This window comes from Notamacropus eugenii, chromosome 5, assembly GCF_028372415.1.
Source record: "Notamacropus eugenii isolate mMacEug1 chromosome 5, mMacEug1.pri_v2, whole genome shotgun sequence".
NCBI lineage: Eukaryota > Metazoa > Chordata > Mammalia > Diprotodontia > Macropodidae > Notamacropus > Notamacropus eugenii.
Genome location: NC_092876.1, coordinates 25,147,939 through 25,165,671, shown reverse-complemented (window position 1 = coordinate 25,165,671; position 17,733 = coordinate 25,147,939). Strand labels below are relative to the sequence as shown.

The following is a 17,733-nucleotide window of genomic DNA, read 5'->3' as shown; positions in this document are numbered from 1 at the left end:
GAGGTCTGGCCAAGGTCACTTCTTTTTAAAAATTTTGCATGGTTATTTTGTTTTTACGTAATCTTTGTTTTCCCAACATACTTTTCCCAGAAAACTGTTCCTTATAACAAAGGGAAAAAAATCAACAGAATCCCAGTCTGATGCTGTATGTAGCGTTCATACCCATAGTCCTCTGCAAAGAAGAGAGCTGGATTGAAAGCCCAGCCCTTTCCGCCCTTGATGCTGGTGCCTGCCTCTCTTCTTGCTCCATCCCAGAGTACTCCTGACCCTTGTCTGTGAGGCTGGGATGGTCCTGGCTTAACTTAGGACAACATGTCCGTCCCTAGGGCTAGGATGTGGGACTCCTCTTGATTCCTTCCTTCTTCCTCTCTCTTTCAGGGGGTAGAGTTCTTTGATGAGAAACTGAACTCTTTGTGCATGGCCTGGCTGGTGGATCATGGTGAGTGGAAGGACTGTCGTGCCTTGGTGACATGGGTGGGGCTGGGCTAGGGGATGGCTCTGCCACCATCTTTGTGTTATTGACCCACTTTAGCAGCTAGACTAGGCCAGAGGAGGGGAGAGTACAGCAAAGTAAGAGAGCTCTCCAAGGTGCTGGGCCCCAAGTGATGCCTCAAGGGAGGGGACATCTCTCTCCTCCTTCTCTGACTTTCCCCAGATCCCTGTATAGTTGGCTTAGGAACTGACTTCATGGTATTCAAGGCAGATGGGCAGAATGACCCCTGCTGGGACAGCCCTGCATACCCTTTACTGTCCTTGCTAGGGAATATGCCTCCACACCTACCCAGTGTAGTTGTCTCTGAAAGGTTATTGAATTTGGAGTGGGAAGAACTGGATTTGAATCTTAGCTTTGTGGAGCAAAGGAAAGAAGGAAGAGAAGGAAGAAGGGAGGAAGGGAGGAAAAAAAGCATTTATTAAGTGTTCCTTTAAGTGCTGAGTGCACAGAGAAACTTGTCTAGTGGGAGGGCAGTGTGTATAGGGCATTGGTGGAGGCAGTGGCAGTGGCGTGGTATCTTGATTTGGAAAGGTACAGGCATGTCAGAGGAGTAGGGGAGTGAGCTGACCCTCCTTTGGCCACCTTCAAGGCAGAGTTGATTTGATTGTGACAGAACTGGGAGAACTGGGGAGGGAGATGGAGGGATGGCCGGGCAAGTCAGGAAGCTGGCATGGGGAGAGGCCTCCCCTGTGTTCTTGGACAAGTCACACTCCCCTTTTCTGGGGTTTGGCTTCTTCATCTGTAGTGAAGGGATGTCAAACATGGGCCCGCATTGTGTCTACAGCACTCCCGAGTTTGTCCTAACCAGATTAAAGTGTAATTGGAAAATATTTAACAATAAAAATACAGTATGACAAAGAGATTGTTCATACGTGGTTTTCTAAGGTAATCTGTGCCTTCAAGGATCCTTGTGGACTGCTTTGTGGCCCCCTCTTTCTTTCAGAGCTTGACTCTCCTGCCTTCGTGATGTTTTGAGATTCCTCTTTGTTTCTGTATCTTTCTTTGGGCTCTGAGTTCCCTCTACTTTGAGTACAAACACATGTATCTTCCTCCTCCTCCCCTTTTCAGTATACGCCATTCGTGAGGCAGCCACCAGCAACCTCAAGAAGCTGGTGGAAAAGTTTGGGAAGGACTGGGCCCATGTCACCATCATCCCCAAGGTCCTGGCCATGTCTGGAGACCCCAACTATCTGCATCGGATGACCACACTCTTCTGTATCAATGTGAGATTGGAAAGGAGAAAGGATGGGTTTTGGGGGAGAAAAGATGGAGGGAGCTGGGGGGCATGAGGCCTGGCTCACTGGGAACTATTGGAAAGCCTCCTTGGAGAGTCTTGAGTATGTGGATGGTCAGTGGGGGTGGGGGTTAGGGGTGGCTGGCAGGTACTCGAGCACAAAAGAGACAAAGGCCTCCCCTTTCCCCAGGTGTTATCGGAGGTTTGTGGGCAGGACATCACCACCAAACACATGCTACCCACAGTTTTGCGCATGGCGGGTGACCCTGTGGCCAATGTTCGCTTTAACGTGGCCAAGTCTCTGCAGAAGATTGGGCCCATCCTGGACAACAGGTGAGGAGGCAGGGGAACTTGGGGAGGGAAGAGAAACCTTCTTCTTTACCCTTCTTTGCCAGCTTCTTCCCTGCTACCAGGAGCAGAGACTGATGACCAGTATAGCTCCCCAGCTTCCCATATCCATCTCCTCCGGGATTTCTAGACTGCCAACTCCTCTTTGTCCTCTCCCCTCCAGCCTCTGAGATTGTTCATCTCTGAATGTGTGCCCCAGCCCTTGAGACTGCTGACCATCTGGTGTTCCCCTAGTTCCAAGATCTCTGACTTCTTCATATGTCCCCTGCAGCCATCTGAGACTGTGACCCATGACCTCTGTGTGTACCCCTACCCCTCCAGCCTTATGTGTGTCCTCCAGGGCTCTAGGAGACCATCTCTCAGTGTCCCTCCCCTGTCGTGGCCCCTGAGTCCACGGAGGTGCATGTGTGCCTCCTCCTCACTCCCTTTTTCCTCTCCTGCTAGCACGCTCCAGAGCGAGGTAAAGCCCATCTTGGAGAAGCTGACCCAGGATCAAGATGTGGACGTCAAGTACTTCGCTCAGGAGGCGCTCAGTGGTATGGCCCTGGGAGAGGGGCTGCAGGGATGTTTGGGGGTAGGCTCTGGGGAGACTGAGGCTGGCATTCAAGCTCACTAAAGTGCCTCTCTCTTTCTCCCTCTTGTCACCCAGTTCTGTCTTTGGCCTGATGATGGAAGAGGAAAGAGCTGGTGTTTCTGCCCCCCCGCCCTGGGTGGCGGGTGGCACCGTTGGCTCTGACTCCCAGTGCATGGTCTGACCCCTGGCTCCCCTCCCTCTCTCCAGCACGGCTCCCCTCCTTCCTCCCTGCTCTCCCAGGAGGTGGAAGGTTGCACCAGGCTAGGGGCCCTGGGGGGATGGACAGAGTGACCTGCAGAAGGAGTGGAGTGGCCTGCCAGCCCACTTGCAGGGTAGGAGCAACAGGGCAGGATGGGGGGCACCCAGGTCCCTGCTCCTGCAATGGGGACCCCTTCCCTGGCCCCTTTCTTCCCTCTGCTCTCCCCTCAGCCCCCAAAGTGGGTGGTTTATCGTGTCAACTGTGTGGTTTTAATTTTGTTCCTTTTTTCTTTTCACGGAGAAATAAATGGATGGAGATACATGGGTTTGTGTCTCTAGCCCTGGGGGGTAGGGGAGAGGGTGGTAAAGGACTTTTCCTGGACCTTACCCTTTCATTGTCCCACTTATCTAGAGGCTATTAGATGCCATTTGAGCCCCAGCCCTGTACTTTATGGAGAAAAGAGCTGACTAGAGACCAGTGGGTGTCTCATCTCTGTTGGGGGTCACCTCCCCCTCCTTCGTGGCTCCAGCCTCTCTGGGGGACAGTACAGCTGAGGCACAGTCTGGTGGAGTTAAGGACATTGGAATGAGCTGAGAGATGGTCCCTCCAGAGTAGGTAGTCCTGGAGGGCAGGGGAGGTGAATGAATGATCCTGGTCAGTCCTCGGGCCTAGGGATTGGCCCTGTTTGGGCAGCACAGCATTCAGAGCTGGGAGGTGCCTCAGGGCCACGGCCTAGCACCCCCATCTGAGGTCAGGGCCTCACGGATACAGAACCAAGACTCTCTGTGTCTGTGTTCATTGTGGTTGTTGGCATCTTGGATGAGAGCAGGAGGGCAGTGCATAGCAGCCTTAGCAGAGGACATGAGCTGGGAGACACGGCTCAGAGGACAGTGGATGTGCTGTGGCCTCCCCTGTCCTCCCAGCACCAGCCCCCTCAACCTCCCTTGGAGGGACCCAAGCAGAAGTAAATACATCAGGCCAGGCTGGGCAGGAGGGATGGGCTAGAGAACCACCCTGAGCACAGAAGGCCAGGACAGGAGGGTCCTATGAACACTCCTTAGGTGGTGGTGGTTCAGTGCTATTTTAGTCTTGTGTGACTCTCTGTGACCCCATTTGGGATTTTCTTGGCAGAGATACCAGAGTAGTTTGCCATTTCCTTCAGCTCATTTAACAGATGAGAAAACTAAGGCAGACAGGGTGAAGTGACTTGCCCAGGGTCACACTGCTAATAAGTCTGAGGCTGGATTTGAACTCAGGTCTTTTTGGTTCCAGGCCTGGTGCTGTGTCCACTGAGCCACCCAGCTCTGACCCATTCATTAGGTATTGAGCGCTTCACAGTTTCTTAGAAGGTACTTTTCATGTGGTAAGTTGTATGAAGTCAACTTAGCACGTTAGAGGAAGGGTCCTTCAAGATAGATCCCTGAGACACTCTCAGAGAATGCTGACAGAGCCGCGAGTGGTCTCAGGCATCCTGCTCCTCAAAATGTGCTGCAGGTATCTGTGGATGGCCAGACCCAGTCCTCTTCTGTGGTGACTTCCTCACTGCCCCTCCTTGGGGCCCAGAACAAGAATGCTGCCTGGGGGAAGTGGAGGGATACAGCACAGATTCTGTTCTGCCCTTGGACGGGGAGGCCCGAGGAGCAAAGACCTGGTCCTTCCCCTTTCTGGGCCTGAAGTAACTCATCTATGGAGCAGGCAGTTGGAGCAAAGATCTCAGGGGGCCCAAGTGTAGAGAGCTGACTCTGGAGCCACAGGGCTTGGGTTCAAATCATAGCAATTTGAACTCAGGAAACACAGCCTCAGTTTCCTCATCTGTAAATTGAGAGGATTGGATTAGCTCCTTTCTAGTTTGAGCTCTACAACTCAGCATCTGTTGTCGTTATTTTAGTCACGTCTGACTCCTTGTGACCCCATTTAGGGTTTTCTTGGCAAAGATCCTGGAGGGGTTTGCCGTTTCCTGCTCCAGCTTATTTTACAGATGAGGAAACTGAGGCCAACAGGGTGAAGTGACTTGCCCAGGGTTACCCCACTAGGAAGTGCCAGAGGCCAGATTTGAGCTCAGGCCCGGTGCTCTACACTATAGCGCCACCCTAGCTATTCAATACCTTGGCATATCTGAGTCACAACCACACTCCCCTCTCCTGACCTTCAGTGTTGCTGTTGAGGCCCCCCACCCTCTCACCTCTCCAGATTTCCAGCTGAGGTGGCATCCTCGGCTCCTCACTCTTCACCCTTCAGTCTGTTGTAGAATCCTGTCATTTCTCCCCTCTCACCTCACAGCGTGCCCCCTTGTCTTCTCTGACAGCATACCTGCTTGAGGCTCCCCTCTCCAGTCCATCCCTCCCTCAGCAAGGCCCAGCTCTTACTCTGGACACACCCAGGGTTCCACCAGAAAGGCTCTGAGGGGCTTGGAAAGCCCTTCCCTCTCCATTTGTCACTCCTTTCCACTTTTGGCCCCCTCCTCGCCTCTGCCTCCCAGCGTCCCTGGCTTCAGGCCTTCCCCAGCCCCTCTTCACCTCTGTGCTTTCTCTCTGGGAGTGTCTCCCTTTAATCCAATTGTGTGCCCCAGAAGGGACCGTCTTTTGTCTTCGTATCCCCATGCTTAGACTTTGTCTTTTGTGCTGGGGGTAATAGGGAGTCCCTGGAGTTATTGAGTAGAGGGGTGATAAAGTCAGACCTGGCAGCAAGGTGGACTTGGAGTCAGGAAGACTATTTGTGAATTCAAATCCAGCCTCAGACACTTAGCAGCTGTGTGATCCTGAGTAAATCGCTTCACCCTGTTTGCCTCAGTTTCATCATCTGTAAAATGAATTGGAGAAGGAAGTGGCTAACCGCTCCAGTGTCTCTGTCAAGAAAACCCTAAATGGGGTCACCAAGAATTGGATGCAACTGGAAAAGGACTCAACCACACCATCAAAGTCAGGCCTATGAATTTTGGGAAGATCAGTTTGACAGATGAGAAGGAGTGGGGAGAAATTGGGTGCAAGGAGACCAACCTGCAGGCTGTTGCAAAAGTCTAGGCATAAGGAGATGTGGCCTTGAACCAGGTTGTTGGCAGCATCAGAAGAGAGAAGGGGGCATAGATGGAGGTGTTGTGAAGGTAGAAACAATAGGATTTGACAACTGATTGGATCTGGGGGCTGCAGGGGTAAGGAGTTGAGGATGACTTCCTTACTTGGAGCCTGCATGACTTGGAGGATGGTGGCACCCTTGTACTAGTACCAGGAAAGTTGGATTAAATCCAAGGTGGTGGAGGGGCAGGAAGCAGGAAAGAGAGCTCCCTTCAAAGAGGTCTAACCTTGGTGGGGAAATCAAAAAGTCACAGTGATTCATTTTCCCAGCCCGGGTTGGTGTAGAGAGAGAAATGGGTTCGTGGAAAGAATTCTGGTACCACAGTCAGGATATATCTATATCTAAATCTATATACATATATATATCATATATGACTTTCAGACACTGATAGAAAGGACCTTGGAATATGTTATTCTAAGGCAAAGGATATATGCTTATATCCATGAGTGATTTACCCCACAAAACAGGGAGGAGGGGGGATAGATCTTTAATGAAAAAGAGGAGTTCCAGGTATTTCTGATGAAAAGACCTTTGCTGCATAAAACTTTGAAGTTCAAACACAGAAGCTGAGGAATGTTAAAAAAAAAAGCTAAACATGAATAAATAATCAAGGGATAAGCAGAGAAACTTACATTCAAATGTGGGGAGATGATACATGTGACCTTCTGAATCTGATCATTATCAAGGGTCGTAGAGGGAATCTAATTAGACAGAAGTGCTGCGAGTGATTTTGTTACGTCTTAATAAGCTTAAGAGAAGAACGGAGAAATCCTCTCCTAATTAGGGTACACAAAGAGACATCTATACAAGCTAGGAGGGGATGGGGGAGCAGCTGACTTAGTCCTCACTCTTATCTAAACTGGTCTAAAGAGGGAGAAATAGAATTGGGAACAAATACATTTCAGTCAACAGGGAAATAGGGAAAGGGGACAGAGGGGAATAGGAGGGTAAATTAAAAGAGGGATTAGTCTTAAGCAAAACAAACTATAAGGATGTACAGAAATATTTGTAACTTTTTTTATTGTTATTTTGAGGTGGCAAAGAATTGGAATCTGAAGGTGTGACCATGGCTGAGCAAGTTATGGCATATAAATGTAATGGAATATTATTGTGCTGTAAGAAATGGTGAAGAAATTAGTTTCGGAGAAACCTGGGAAGACTTAAATGAATTGTTGCAAAGTGAAATGGATGGAAAGGGTCAGTTAGGTGGTGCCATAGTGCCTTAAGTCAGAAAGACTTCCTGAGTTCAATTCTAGCCTCAGACACTTCTAGCTGGGCAAGTCACTTCACCCTTTTTTCCTCAGTTTCCTCATTTGTAAAATGAGCTGGAGAAGGAAATGGCAAATACTCCTGTATCTTTGCCAAGAAAACCCTAAATCAAGTTACAAAGAGTTGGACAACTGAAAATAACTGAACAACAATACAGAGTGATACCTGTTGGCTCCACTGAGATTTCTGCTGCAGATTTAAAGTTCACATGTTCAATAATATGGAAATGAACAATTCAGGCTCTGTCTCCTTGAGGATGCAGAGTACTTCTCAACCTTCTGATTCCTGCCAAGGCCAGTATTTCCTCGAGCAGCTGAAAGTTTGTACCTCAGCCAGTAGTTCTTTTCCTGAGAATTCATACACTGAAAAATATTTTTCCCGTAACTACCAGCAGTGAATGCTTTCTGGTTTCTGGTTGATCACCACAAAGCTATCACTCACATTTTTGCCACCTCCTTATACAAATGGGCTGGAGCCCTAGGTTACACAGGTATACATGGAACACATACCAAAGAGAGACAAGATAATTTTGGGAGGAAGGCCCTCATACTTGAAAGCATGGAGCAGTGGGTAAAAGGCAGCCTTCAAAATCAGGAAGATGTTTGGCTAAGTCACTGAACCTTCTTCACAATCCCCTTCCCCCACTCCCTTACCTCCTTAGAATGTGAACTCCTTGAAGGAAGGGGCTGTATTTCTTTTTCTTACATTTGTATTCCCAGCACTGAGTACGGTGCCAGACTTATAATCAGTTCTTAATAAAGGCTTGTTGCCTTACCAGGTGAATCTGCCTTATCTAAAGCCTAGGTGAATGTCTCAAGGAGTCTGCTTGACCTCATTGACAGGAGGCTGTCTATATAAATTCTGAAATACTGAAAAAGTCAAAAGATCACTCCCTCCTCCTTCCCCATCTCCATGGCCCTTTTTGTGCCTGGAACAGGAGAAATCGTTGTTGCTCAGTCATTTCAATTTTGTCTGACTCCTCATGACCTCATTTAGGGTTTTCTTGGGAGAGATTCTAGAGTGGTTTGACATTTCCTTCTCCAGCTCATTTTAAAGATGAGGAAACTGAGGCAAACAGGATTAAGTGATTTGCCCAGGGTCATGCAGCTAGTATATCTAAGGCCAAATTTGAACTCAGGTCTGCTTGACTCCTTGCCTGATACTCTATCCATTGTGCTACTTAGCTGCTCCATATAATCCAATTATGTTTTAATATAACTAACACATTTTAATGAAAGTAAATATTTTTCCAAAATAACTTTTCAGAAACATAAAACATTACTGAGAAGAGTGGCCGTGTTTTGTATATTTTTGCAAAGCTCTTCGATGTCTGACTTAATAAAAGATAGCTGAATTCTCATATTTTCTTCTACATTCAGACTGTTACAATATGTTGCTTTGATTGGAATATGTAAAGAAAATCTGGTCTCATGCAGATATGTAGTGGGGAAAAAGGGGAAATATTTAATAGGTAAATAATGTCAGATAGGTAGTGCAGTGTATAGAGTGCTGGACTTGGAGTCAGGAAGACTCATCTTCTTGAGTTTAAATCTGGCCTCAGACACTTACTGTGTGACCCTTGGCAAATCACTTTATTTTGTTTGCCTATTTCTTCATCTTTAAAATGAGCAGGAAAAGGAAATAGTCAACCACTCCAATATCTCTGCCAAGAAAACTCCAAATGGAGTCATGAAGAGTTGCACAAGACTGAAAAACAACAGACTACCACCACCAAATAATTTTGACTTTAGGAACTCCTTGAAAGGGTCTTCAAGACCCCAGAGATCCATCAACCACACTTTGAGAACCACTGGTATAATGGATAGAAAATTAGTCTTGAAGCCAAGACCTGGTTTCCAGTCCTGTCTCAGACACATACTGATTTTGTGGCTCTGACATAGACACCTAACCTCTCCAGCAAACCTAAGACTAGAAGTTTCAGAGAACATCTCATCCAGGGGTTCCCAATAGCAGCAAAATCACAGGTCCGGTAAAATCCCCTAATATTAAAAGTTATATGATTGACTAAGGCACTCTGGTTGGCCTGTGGATTGGTGTAACCATTCTGGAAAGCAATTAGAATTATGTTTTTAAAAAGTGACTAAAGCAGACCTACCCTTTGAGCCAGAAGATCCCACTTGGTAGGCATACTTCGCAAAGAAATCAATGACCAAGACAAAGGTTCTATGGACAAGACACCAAATGTTTATAGCAGCAAAGAGCAGGAAGCAAAATGGATGCTCTTTGATTGGGGAAGGGCTAACCAAATTGTGGCACATGAATATAACAAAATACTACTGTCCAGTAAGAAATGATGATTACAGAGCCATATGGGAAGACTTAAATGAGTAAATGCAAAGGGAGGTTTTCAGAAGCAAGAAGACAATATACACAATGACTTCAATGATGCCAATGAAAAGAAGAGCCACAAACCCCAAAACTGAAAGCCATGAGATGATCATGACCACACATTTCACTGAAGGAGAGAAAGGAGAATGAACTTCCCTTCTTTCATGACAGAGTTGTAGAAAGAACACCGTGTGTAATGTTACACTTGATTGAGAGGTTTGGTTAAACTGCTCCTTCTCCCCACACCTCTTTTTTATTCCTTGTCTTAAACACTCTTGGAGGAGCAGGATAGATGTGTCTTTTGGAAAATGAGGTGGTGTAAAAACAAAATACATTCTTTTTTTTTAAAAGAAGAAAAACTGTGCGATTGCAGTACATCAAATGCCTGAATTTATCGGTCCTGAGGAAAAAAATCATGAAAGATGAAAACCCCCCACGAGGGTTGAGTCAAACTACAAATGGCATATTTTAAATTTAATATTTTAATCTCTAGTTCAAATCTCTAGAATTTGAATTCTAATATTTGTATTTTTGACTAGAGTAGAAACTAGGAGCCAGAGGAAAAAGCCATGAGACACCATTTGGAGGTTGGGGAAAGGCATTTGGTCTCATTCCAACAGCTAGACAGTCATTTCTAGTCAACCAGAAGGTTATTGATCTTTGCTCATATATGTCAAACAGAGCAAGAAAAACCGTTTGAGTAGCATGCCACCTGGTGGTGAATTCAGAATTTATTCAGCACTGAACAATTTCAGATCCCTTGGCTAGGGTGTGTGTGTGTGTGTGTGTATTTTTAGGTAGGAGATTATTAGGAAGTGACAACTGTGTGAAAAAAAGCATCTTTTAAAATAATAAAACTAGCACTTATCTATCAATTTAAGGTTGGCAAAGCTCTATATTTATAACTACATCCATATTTTTTCTCAGATAATCTTCACAACAACCCTAAGACATTAGGACCCTTATTAAGTTCATTTTACAAATGAGGAAAGTGAGGTACATAGAGGTAAAGAGACTTTGCCTAGGCTCACACAACTAGCAAGTGTCTGAGGCCAGATTTGAGCTCAAGAAGATGAGTTTTCTTGCCTCCAGGCCTGGTACTCTGTGTGCCATGCAGTCAGTCAACAAACATTAAGAGCTTACTCTATGTCAGACACCATGCCAAATGATTTCCGGCATGTGACCTGGCCCATGAATAGGCACAGAATTGGGGAGCATCCTGTTTGAACATTAGGATGCCAGAATTTTGGGGGAGCAAAGGCCCATAGAGGGAGCAAAGTGTAAGGTGATTGGAAAGATAATAAGAGGTCAGGTTGTGAAGAGCTCTGCTCTTTGATTTAGAATTCGAAGGGACCTTAGAGGTCATCAAGTCTAACCCTCCCATTTTATAGAGGAGGAAACTGAAGTTCGGAGAAGGTGAGTGACTTGCCTAAGGTCACACAAAGTGCCTCAGGCAGGATTTGAATCCAGGGATCCCTGATTCCAAGTGCATCTCTATTTCCAGTTTGGTGTTGAGTTTTTGTTTTTGTTTTTTTTTTTTGTGGGCAGAAACCAAGGCATAGTTTTTCCCATGATAACACAGAACTCCATCAAGCTAGAGTTATTCCTTTATTCCACTGGTTGTCCCTCCTTCCCCCATTAGATGGGAGTACTTAGAATTTTCTTTAAGTCTTATAATCAAGTGCTCATTGGGCAGGGATGGGAGCCAGATGCAGATCCTGATTCTTTAAGGGAAATTTTTCATTTTCTGTGCTATTTGATTCAGGATCTACTCTGATGGTCTGAGATTGGCTTGTTCAATGAGTTCTAAAACATGTCAGACTTTCAGGAGAAATCAAAATTCCAGGGTGGGATGTACCATAAATCTTTGGGAGGCTTTTTAGAACTGTGTGAGAGGACCCTGGACAGCTCCTTTGGGGAAGTGATGGTGGAGCTGATGAGCTACTTGAATGAATGAATGAAAAGAATAAAAAAGCATTTATTGAGAGATTTCTGTGCACCAGGCCGATGCTAAGCAGTCCCTGCACTCAAGGACTTGAGTTGGTTTTTGTCCTTCATTCTTGCATAGGACTAAAATGACGTCATCATGCTGGAGTCAAGTTACAGTGTGTCTGACTGTGCCTGATCAGACCAATATGAGCTCGGAAGGTTCTACCACAGATTGGGCACAGATAGAGGGGAGATGTCTTCAAGTTTGTGCATCTCTTGTTTCTTTTGAGCTACTACAATTCTTTTTTTGCTTATAGAGCACAACACCTTCTTTGGTGCAGGCAGACCATGCTGGACGGTCCTGTGCCAGTGTCTCCCATGTCTCATAATGGATTCCAAAGTTCTTCGGAGAGACCTTGAGAGTGTCCTTGTATCACTTCTGACTTCCATGTGAGCACCTATCTTGTATGAGTTCTCCATAAAACAGTCTTAAGGAAATGCATGTTTGGCACTTAAAACATGGTCAGCCCATCAGAGTTGTGCTCTCTACAGTAGAGTTTGAATGCTTGGCAGTTCAGCTTGAGAAAGAACCTCATTGTCTGGTACCTTATCCTGTCAGGTGATCTTCAGAATCTTCTTAAGACAATTCAAATGAAAGTGATCCAGTTTCCTGACTTGGCACTAGTATACTGCCAAGATTTCACAGGCATACAACAATGAGGTCAGTGCAATGGCTCTTCAGTTTGTTAGGCAGCCTAATATCTATTCTCTCCCATACTTTCCTTTAGAGCCTCCCAAACACTGAGCTAGCTCTGGCGATGTGTGCCTCATTATGTGTACATCCCTGGAAAGAATACTGCCAAGGAAAATGAAATTAACTGCAGCACCAAAATTTTCTCCATTTACTGTAACCAATCATTCCACATATGGATGGCTCAGTGCTGGGTGGAGAAACTCTGTTTTCTAGGTCAAAATTAGGAAAAATATCAGAGAATTGATTCATACTTTGCTTGGGCTCTGGGCTCCAAAGCGGCACTGAAGCTTGAAGCCCAGCAGAACATTACACCTAAGGAAAAGTTCGTGAGTTCTCTACAAAGGGAGAAAAAAACATCCAGTCACTAGAAGTTGCAAGTTTGCCTTTTGGCTCTAAGTTTGAACTCATTCTCCCCAGGACATGGTGGAAGAGGGAGTATACTCCTGGTTTCAGAGGATTAAAAAAAAATTGAATTTTTAAAAATTAAATTTTAATTTGCATTTTATGAAAATTGTTTTTATCAATGTTTTACATCATTGTATTTTCCCCTAGTATCTCTTTCCTGCCCCTCCCCAAAAGTCATTCCATTTAACAAACAAAATTTTTAAAGACCAAAAAAAGAGAGAGAGAGAAAGAGAAAAGGAAGAGAAAAAATCAGCATATCTGACTTATACATTAAAAAAAAGTCTGAAAATATATGCAATGTACCATATATGTTTGTGGACTTCCGATCTCTACAAAGGGATGGGGTAGGATGGCTTCTTATATCTCTTTTTTGCAGTCATTCTTGTTTTTTGTAATTTGTAATATTTACTTTTGAGTGTGTGTGTGTGTGTGTGTGTGTGTGTGTGTGTGTGTGTGTGTGTATACTTTCTATTTACGTTGTTCCAGTTATTTTATATATGGTTTTCTTGGCTTTGCTTATTTCACCCTATATCTATTCCCATGCTGCTCTATGTGTATCATATTTTCATTTCTTATAACAAAATAATATTCCATTACATTCATGTACTATTTAGCCATTCCCCAATTGAAGACCATCTGCTTTGTTTCCAGTTCTTTGCTATCATAAAAAATGTTTCCCTATTTTGGTGTACGTATGAGGACTTTCTCCTTATCAATCTATAAGGACAATCTCTTCATCTCTTTATCCTTGGGGTATTCTCCTAATAGTGGAATTTCAGAGTTAAAGAGTATGGACATTTTTTATTCACTTTACATAATCCAAATTCTTTTCCAAAATGATTGTACTGATTGACAGCTTTACCAACAATGCCTTAGTGTGCCTGTCTTCCCATAACCCCTCCAACATTGACCATTCCCATCTTTTGTCAGCTTTGTCAGTTTTCAGGGTGTGAGGTAGGAGGATTTTTTTTAAAATAACAATTGTCCATGCTATACCTTCTCAGTAAATACTTTTCTAAAAAGGCTAATGGAGTTCAGCTGGTTAATTGATCATGGGGAAACTCACCAGTGGGGACTTAGAAATATCGCCAATCCCTCAAAGTTAACTCCTAGAACTCTGAGAGAGGAAGGAGCAGCTCTGGAAACCTGGCCTGCTAATGCAAGCAGGAACTGGGAAACCAAGTCGAGTGTATCCTACACAGGAAGGTATTATAAGTGTTCTCTACATGTGAGGCTTTTAAGGAATATGGTGTAATTCCCATGAATGGATATTTCTACCAGTAACTTGGATGAAGTGGGAGTCAAGATCAGAGATAGCAGCTCTAGGTGTCAAACCTCCTCACTTGTAGGGAATGTAAAGGAATCGATAAATTCAAGGAATATTTCCTTTATGGCAGAAGGTTTACAAATTGTGCACCACGATTGTTCCTATTAGGCTAAATCCCACTAGATAATAATTTAGCAGCTGCTGGATTTTCCTTTTACATGGAGGAAAAACATTTTCCCACTCAATATGCTTTCCTTTTTATTTTTTTTTTGTGACATTGATCTCCTGGTTTTCTTCCTACCCATCTGACCTCTGGTTCTTCATCCAGGTCTCTGTGGGGGTCCCTCAAGGCTCTGTCCTAGGCTCTCAAACTCTCTTTTTGAACTCATCAACTCCCATGGATACAATTATCATCTCTGTGAGATGTAAAATGACTAGGCCTAGGTGTGAACTATTGACTGTGACCTCACTTTACATCCTATAGGTCACATTTCTGAAGGAGGTGATCCTACCCAATTCACTCAGGCCTCCCATAGCCAGAGAGTCACTGGGAACTGAATATGATTAGAAAGAGTGCCCAGCTATAAAACTGTGCATACCCTTTGATCCAGAAATAACTTTATTAGGTCTGTATCCCAAAGAGATCATAAAAAAAGGGAAAGGGACTCACATGTACAACAATATTTATAGTAGCTCTTTTTGTGGTGGCTAAGAATTTGAAATTGTGGGGATATCCATTCCTTGGGGAATGGTTGAACAAGTTGTGGTATATGAATGTAATGGAATACTATTGTGCTATAAGAAATAATGAGCAGGCAGATTTCAGAAAAATCTGGAAAGAATTATATGAACTGATGCTGAGTGAAATGAACAGAACCAGGAGAACATTGTACATAGTAACATGCACATTGTTCGATGACTAACTTTGATAGACTTAGCTTTTCTCAGCAACACAATGATCCAAGACAATTCCGAAAGACTCATGATGGAAAATGCCATCCACATCCAGAGAAAGAAATATGGAGTCTGAATGTGAATTGAAGTACTATTTTCTCTTTTTTTCCTTTCTCATGATTTTTCCCTTTTATTTTGATTCTTCTTTCACAACATGACTAATGTGAAAATGTTTAGCATAATTGCATATATATATAATCTACATCAGATTGCTTATTGTCTCGTAGAGGGGGGAATGGGAGGGAGAAAAAATTTTGGAACTCAAAATCTTATAAAAGTTAATGTTAAAAACTAAAAAAAAGAGAAGAAACTGTTCCCAGAGAATCACTGAGTGACAGCCCAGCCTCAGTTTACAGAGGAGAAAACTGAGGTGCAGAGAGAAAAAATCCCATTCTCAAGGTCTCACAGGGATGGAACAGGGAGAGATTCAATCGCAGATCTTTTTGTTCTTGGCCACAGGTTCTTTCCCTCCCCCTCTCAGTCCTAGTTCCTTGTAGAGTTCCTTCCACTCCTACCCCAAAGCAGAAGCAGGGGCCTGAGGGAGAAGGAAAAGCATTGCTCATAGTTCTCAATAGTGTTTGTTGTACTGATGGAAGGAATGGGGCAATTTCTGCTGATGCAAAGGAACAGGAGGAAGGAACTTTGTGAAAGACGAGGTGAGTGATTATGAGAACAGATTTCCAAACAAGAGGGTTTCAAGAGAGGGTGAATGAGGCTCCTAGAATACAGGGTGGCACCTCTACCTGTCACAGGGGGCCAGAGAGGAGGGGGAAAGCCCTTCTTTTAGCACTGAGTTGAGGATGACTAGACCCAATGGGGACCTAGGTCTATGCCTTGTTCAGGAAGGCTTTTATATGGAGTTGACAGCATAGTTTATCAAGCAAGTGGGAGCAGGTGAGTCAGTTGGCTTAGAGCATAGAAAATTATCATCAAAAGAGTACCTAGAACACTGACAGCCAATAATGAAGCTTAAGAGCCGGAAAGCATTTTAGAAATTGAAATGCAGACCACAGACTGTCAGAAGAAGAGAGAGAGTCAGACACTAATAGAACAGGCCCCACAGAAAGACCATGGAAGATAAGGCAATTCCTCATAGATCCTAAGTTCCAGCATCAGTGGCAGGAGGGGCGAGGGTGGAACTGTTGTTGCTTGTGATGGCTGTTGGGGTAGACTCCTCACTCAGGGCCCGCTCCAGCACAGCTGGCAAGGATCTGAACAGTCTTTCCCTGAAGTCTCGGCCTATGAAAACATAGAGCAAGGGGTTGAGGCAACTGTTGATGAAGGCCAGGGAAGAAGAGAGAGGGCTCAGGTAAGGCACAACATCTGCAAGGTGTGGATGGCGGTACACAGAAGCCTCTATGATGCCCACCACGTGATAAGGGAGCCAACAGAGGAAGAAGGCAGCCACCACAGCTGTGAGGATCTTGAAAGGCCTGGTGGATTTGATGGTCTTACTTCTGCTCCAGAGCTTGACCGTGATGAGGCCATAGCAGATGCTAATGATGAGAAGTGGAATCACAAAACCAAGGATGAAGCGGCTTAATATCAGGGACCATTGGCGGCTCTCAGTCAGGGCATTATAGTACTCATCATCATCTCCTGCCTCATCCCAGGGGTCAAATTCAGTGACGCAATAGGTGGTCCCATTCTCTGTGTCTGTGGTCCTGAAGATGAGTGTTGGGAAAGAGAAGGCCAGGGCAAAAATCCAAGCCCCTGCAGCCCCCAGGGCTGCTCCACAAGGTTTTCGGTGATTCCTGGCCCACACTGGCCAGAGCACAGTGACACAGCGGTCAAGAGAGATGAGGGTCAACAGGAAGACACTGGCAGACATATTTAAGATGGCCAAGGAGCTAACGAGCTTGCAGAGGAGCCCACCAAAGGGCCAGTGGAACTGCAGGGCAGTGCTAATGATGAGGAATGGCAGGAAGGCAGTGAAGGTGAAGTCTGCTGAAGCCAGGTTGAGGAACAGGATAGTGGTGACTGTGCGAGTCATCCTGAAGCCTGTGACCCAGATCACCAGCCCATTGCCAGTTATGCCCAGGACAAAGGAGAAGCAGAAGATGATGAGAGAGATGACCCTGAATGCCTGGTAGATGGCAGATGGTGGTGGTTCTATGGGGAAGAAGCCATCTGAAGCCTCTGAAGGGAGCACTGAGGAGTTCTCCATCATGCTGACACCTGGAACACACAAAAAATCATTAGATTATAAGGCCCTTAGAAGAGGGCAGGGACTGGTTTTGCCTTTATTTTCCCCTCCCCCAGTGCTAAGCACAGTGCCTGGCACACAATAGGTCTTTCATCAATACCTGTTGACTTGATTGGAATTGACCAAGGATTTTCCTCCAGGCTTCCAGTCACTCAAGCCCATGCTCTCCCTGATCTGGCTGTTTGACTCTGGTCACTTTCCCCATGAGAGTCTCCCCTGTTAGCCATGGCTGACCCTGCCCAGACCCTTCCCCTCTTAGGTTCTGGGGCCCTAGGATCACTGCCCCCAGGCCTCTTCTTTCTTAAGCCTCTTACATACCCTCAGAGAGCCTTAGGTTACAGTCTGGATCTCAGTTTTCCCAGTCATGTAATGAGTTTTCTGAAAAGAATGACCACTAAGGTGGTGCATTCTGTGACCTAGATTGAGACATCCAAAGATGTCTAAGGATACCTGAGCTGGAGAGTACTTAGAGACTACTTGGTCCAAACCCCTCATGCTACAGATGAGGACACTGAGGCCCAAACAACTGAAATCCTCCCCCCAAATCCCATAGGTCTTAAGTAGCTTAATGGAGTCAGGCTTCAAACCCAGGATGGGCTTCCAAGTTGTGTGCCCATAGTTCCTGAGACAGCTTCCTGAAGTGTATGTGCAGGGGGTGAAAGAGCATCGGGCAGGATCCA

General features: G+C 45.2%; 2 protein-coding genes across 2 annotated transcripts in view; one reads left to right on the top strand and one right to left on the bottom strand.

Annotated features, from left to right (window-relative positions):
• The window catches only part of PPP2R1A (protein phosphatase 2 scaffold subunit Aalpha), a 32,090-nt gene extending 28,921 nt beyond the window's left edge, over window positions 1-3,169 (top strand). Inside the window, exons 11-15 of the mRNA XM_072607811.1 lie at window positions 379-439; window positions 1,562-1,716; window positions 1,918-2,060; window positions 2,520-2,611; window positions 2,725-3,169. Of these exons, the coding sequence (XP_072463912.1) occupies window positions 379-439; window positions 1,562-1,716; window positions 1,918-2,060; window positions 2,520-2,611; window positions 2,725-2,741 (468 nt within the window). The 3' untranslated portion in view covers window positions 2,742-3,169. The remainder of the gene's footprint in view (window positions 1-378; window positions 440-1,561; window positions 1,717-1,917; window positions 2,061-2,519; window positions 2,612-2,724) is intronic.
• Window positions 3,170-15,869: 12,700 nt separating this feature from the next.
• LOC140503664 (N-formyl peptide receptor 2-like) lies at window positions 15,870-17,020 on the bottom strand. Its single transcript, XM_072607813.1, has one exon. It carries the CDS (start codon window positions 17,015-17,017, stop codon window positions 15,947-15,949), a length of 1,071 nt encoding a protein of 356 aa, XP_072463914.1. The 5' UTR covers window positions 17,018-17,020; the 3' UTR covers window positions 15,870-15,946.
• Between the last annotated feature and the right edge of the window lie 713 nt (window positions 17,021-17,733).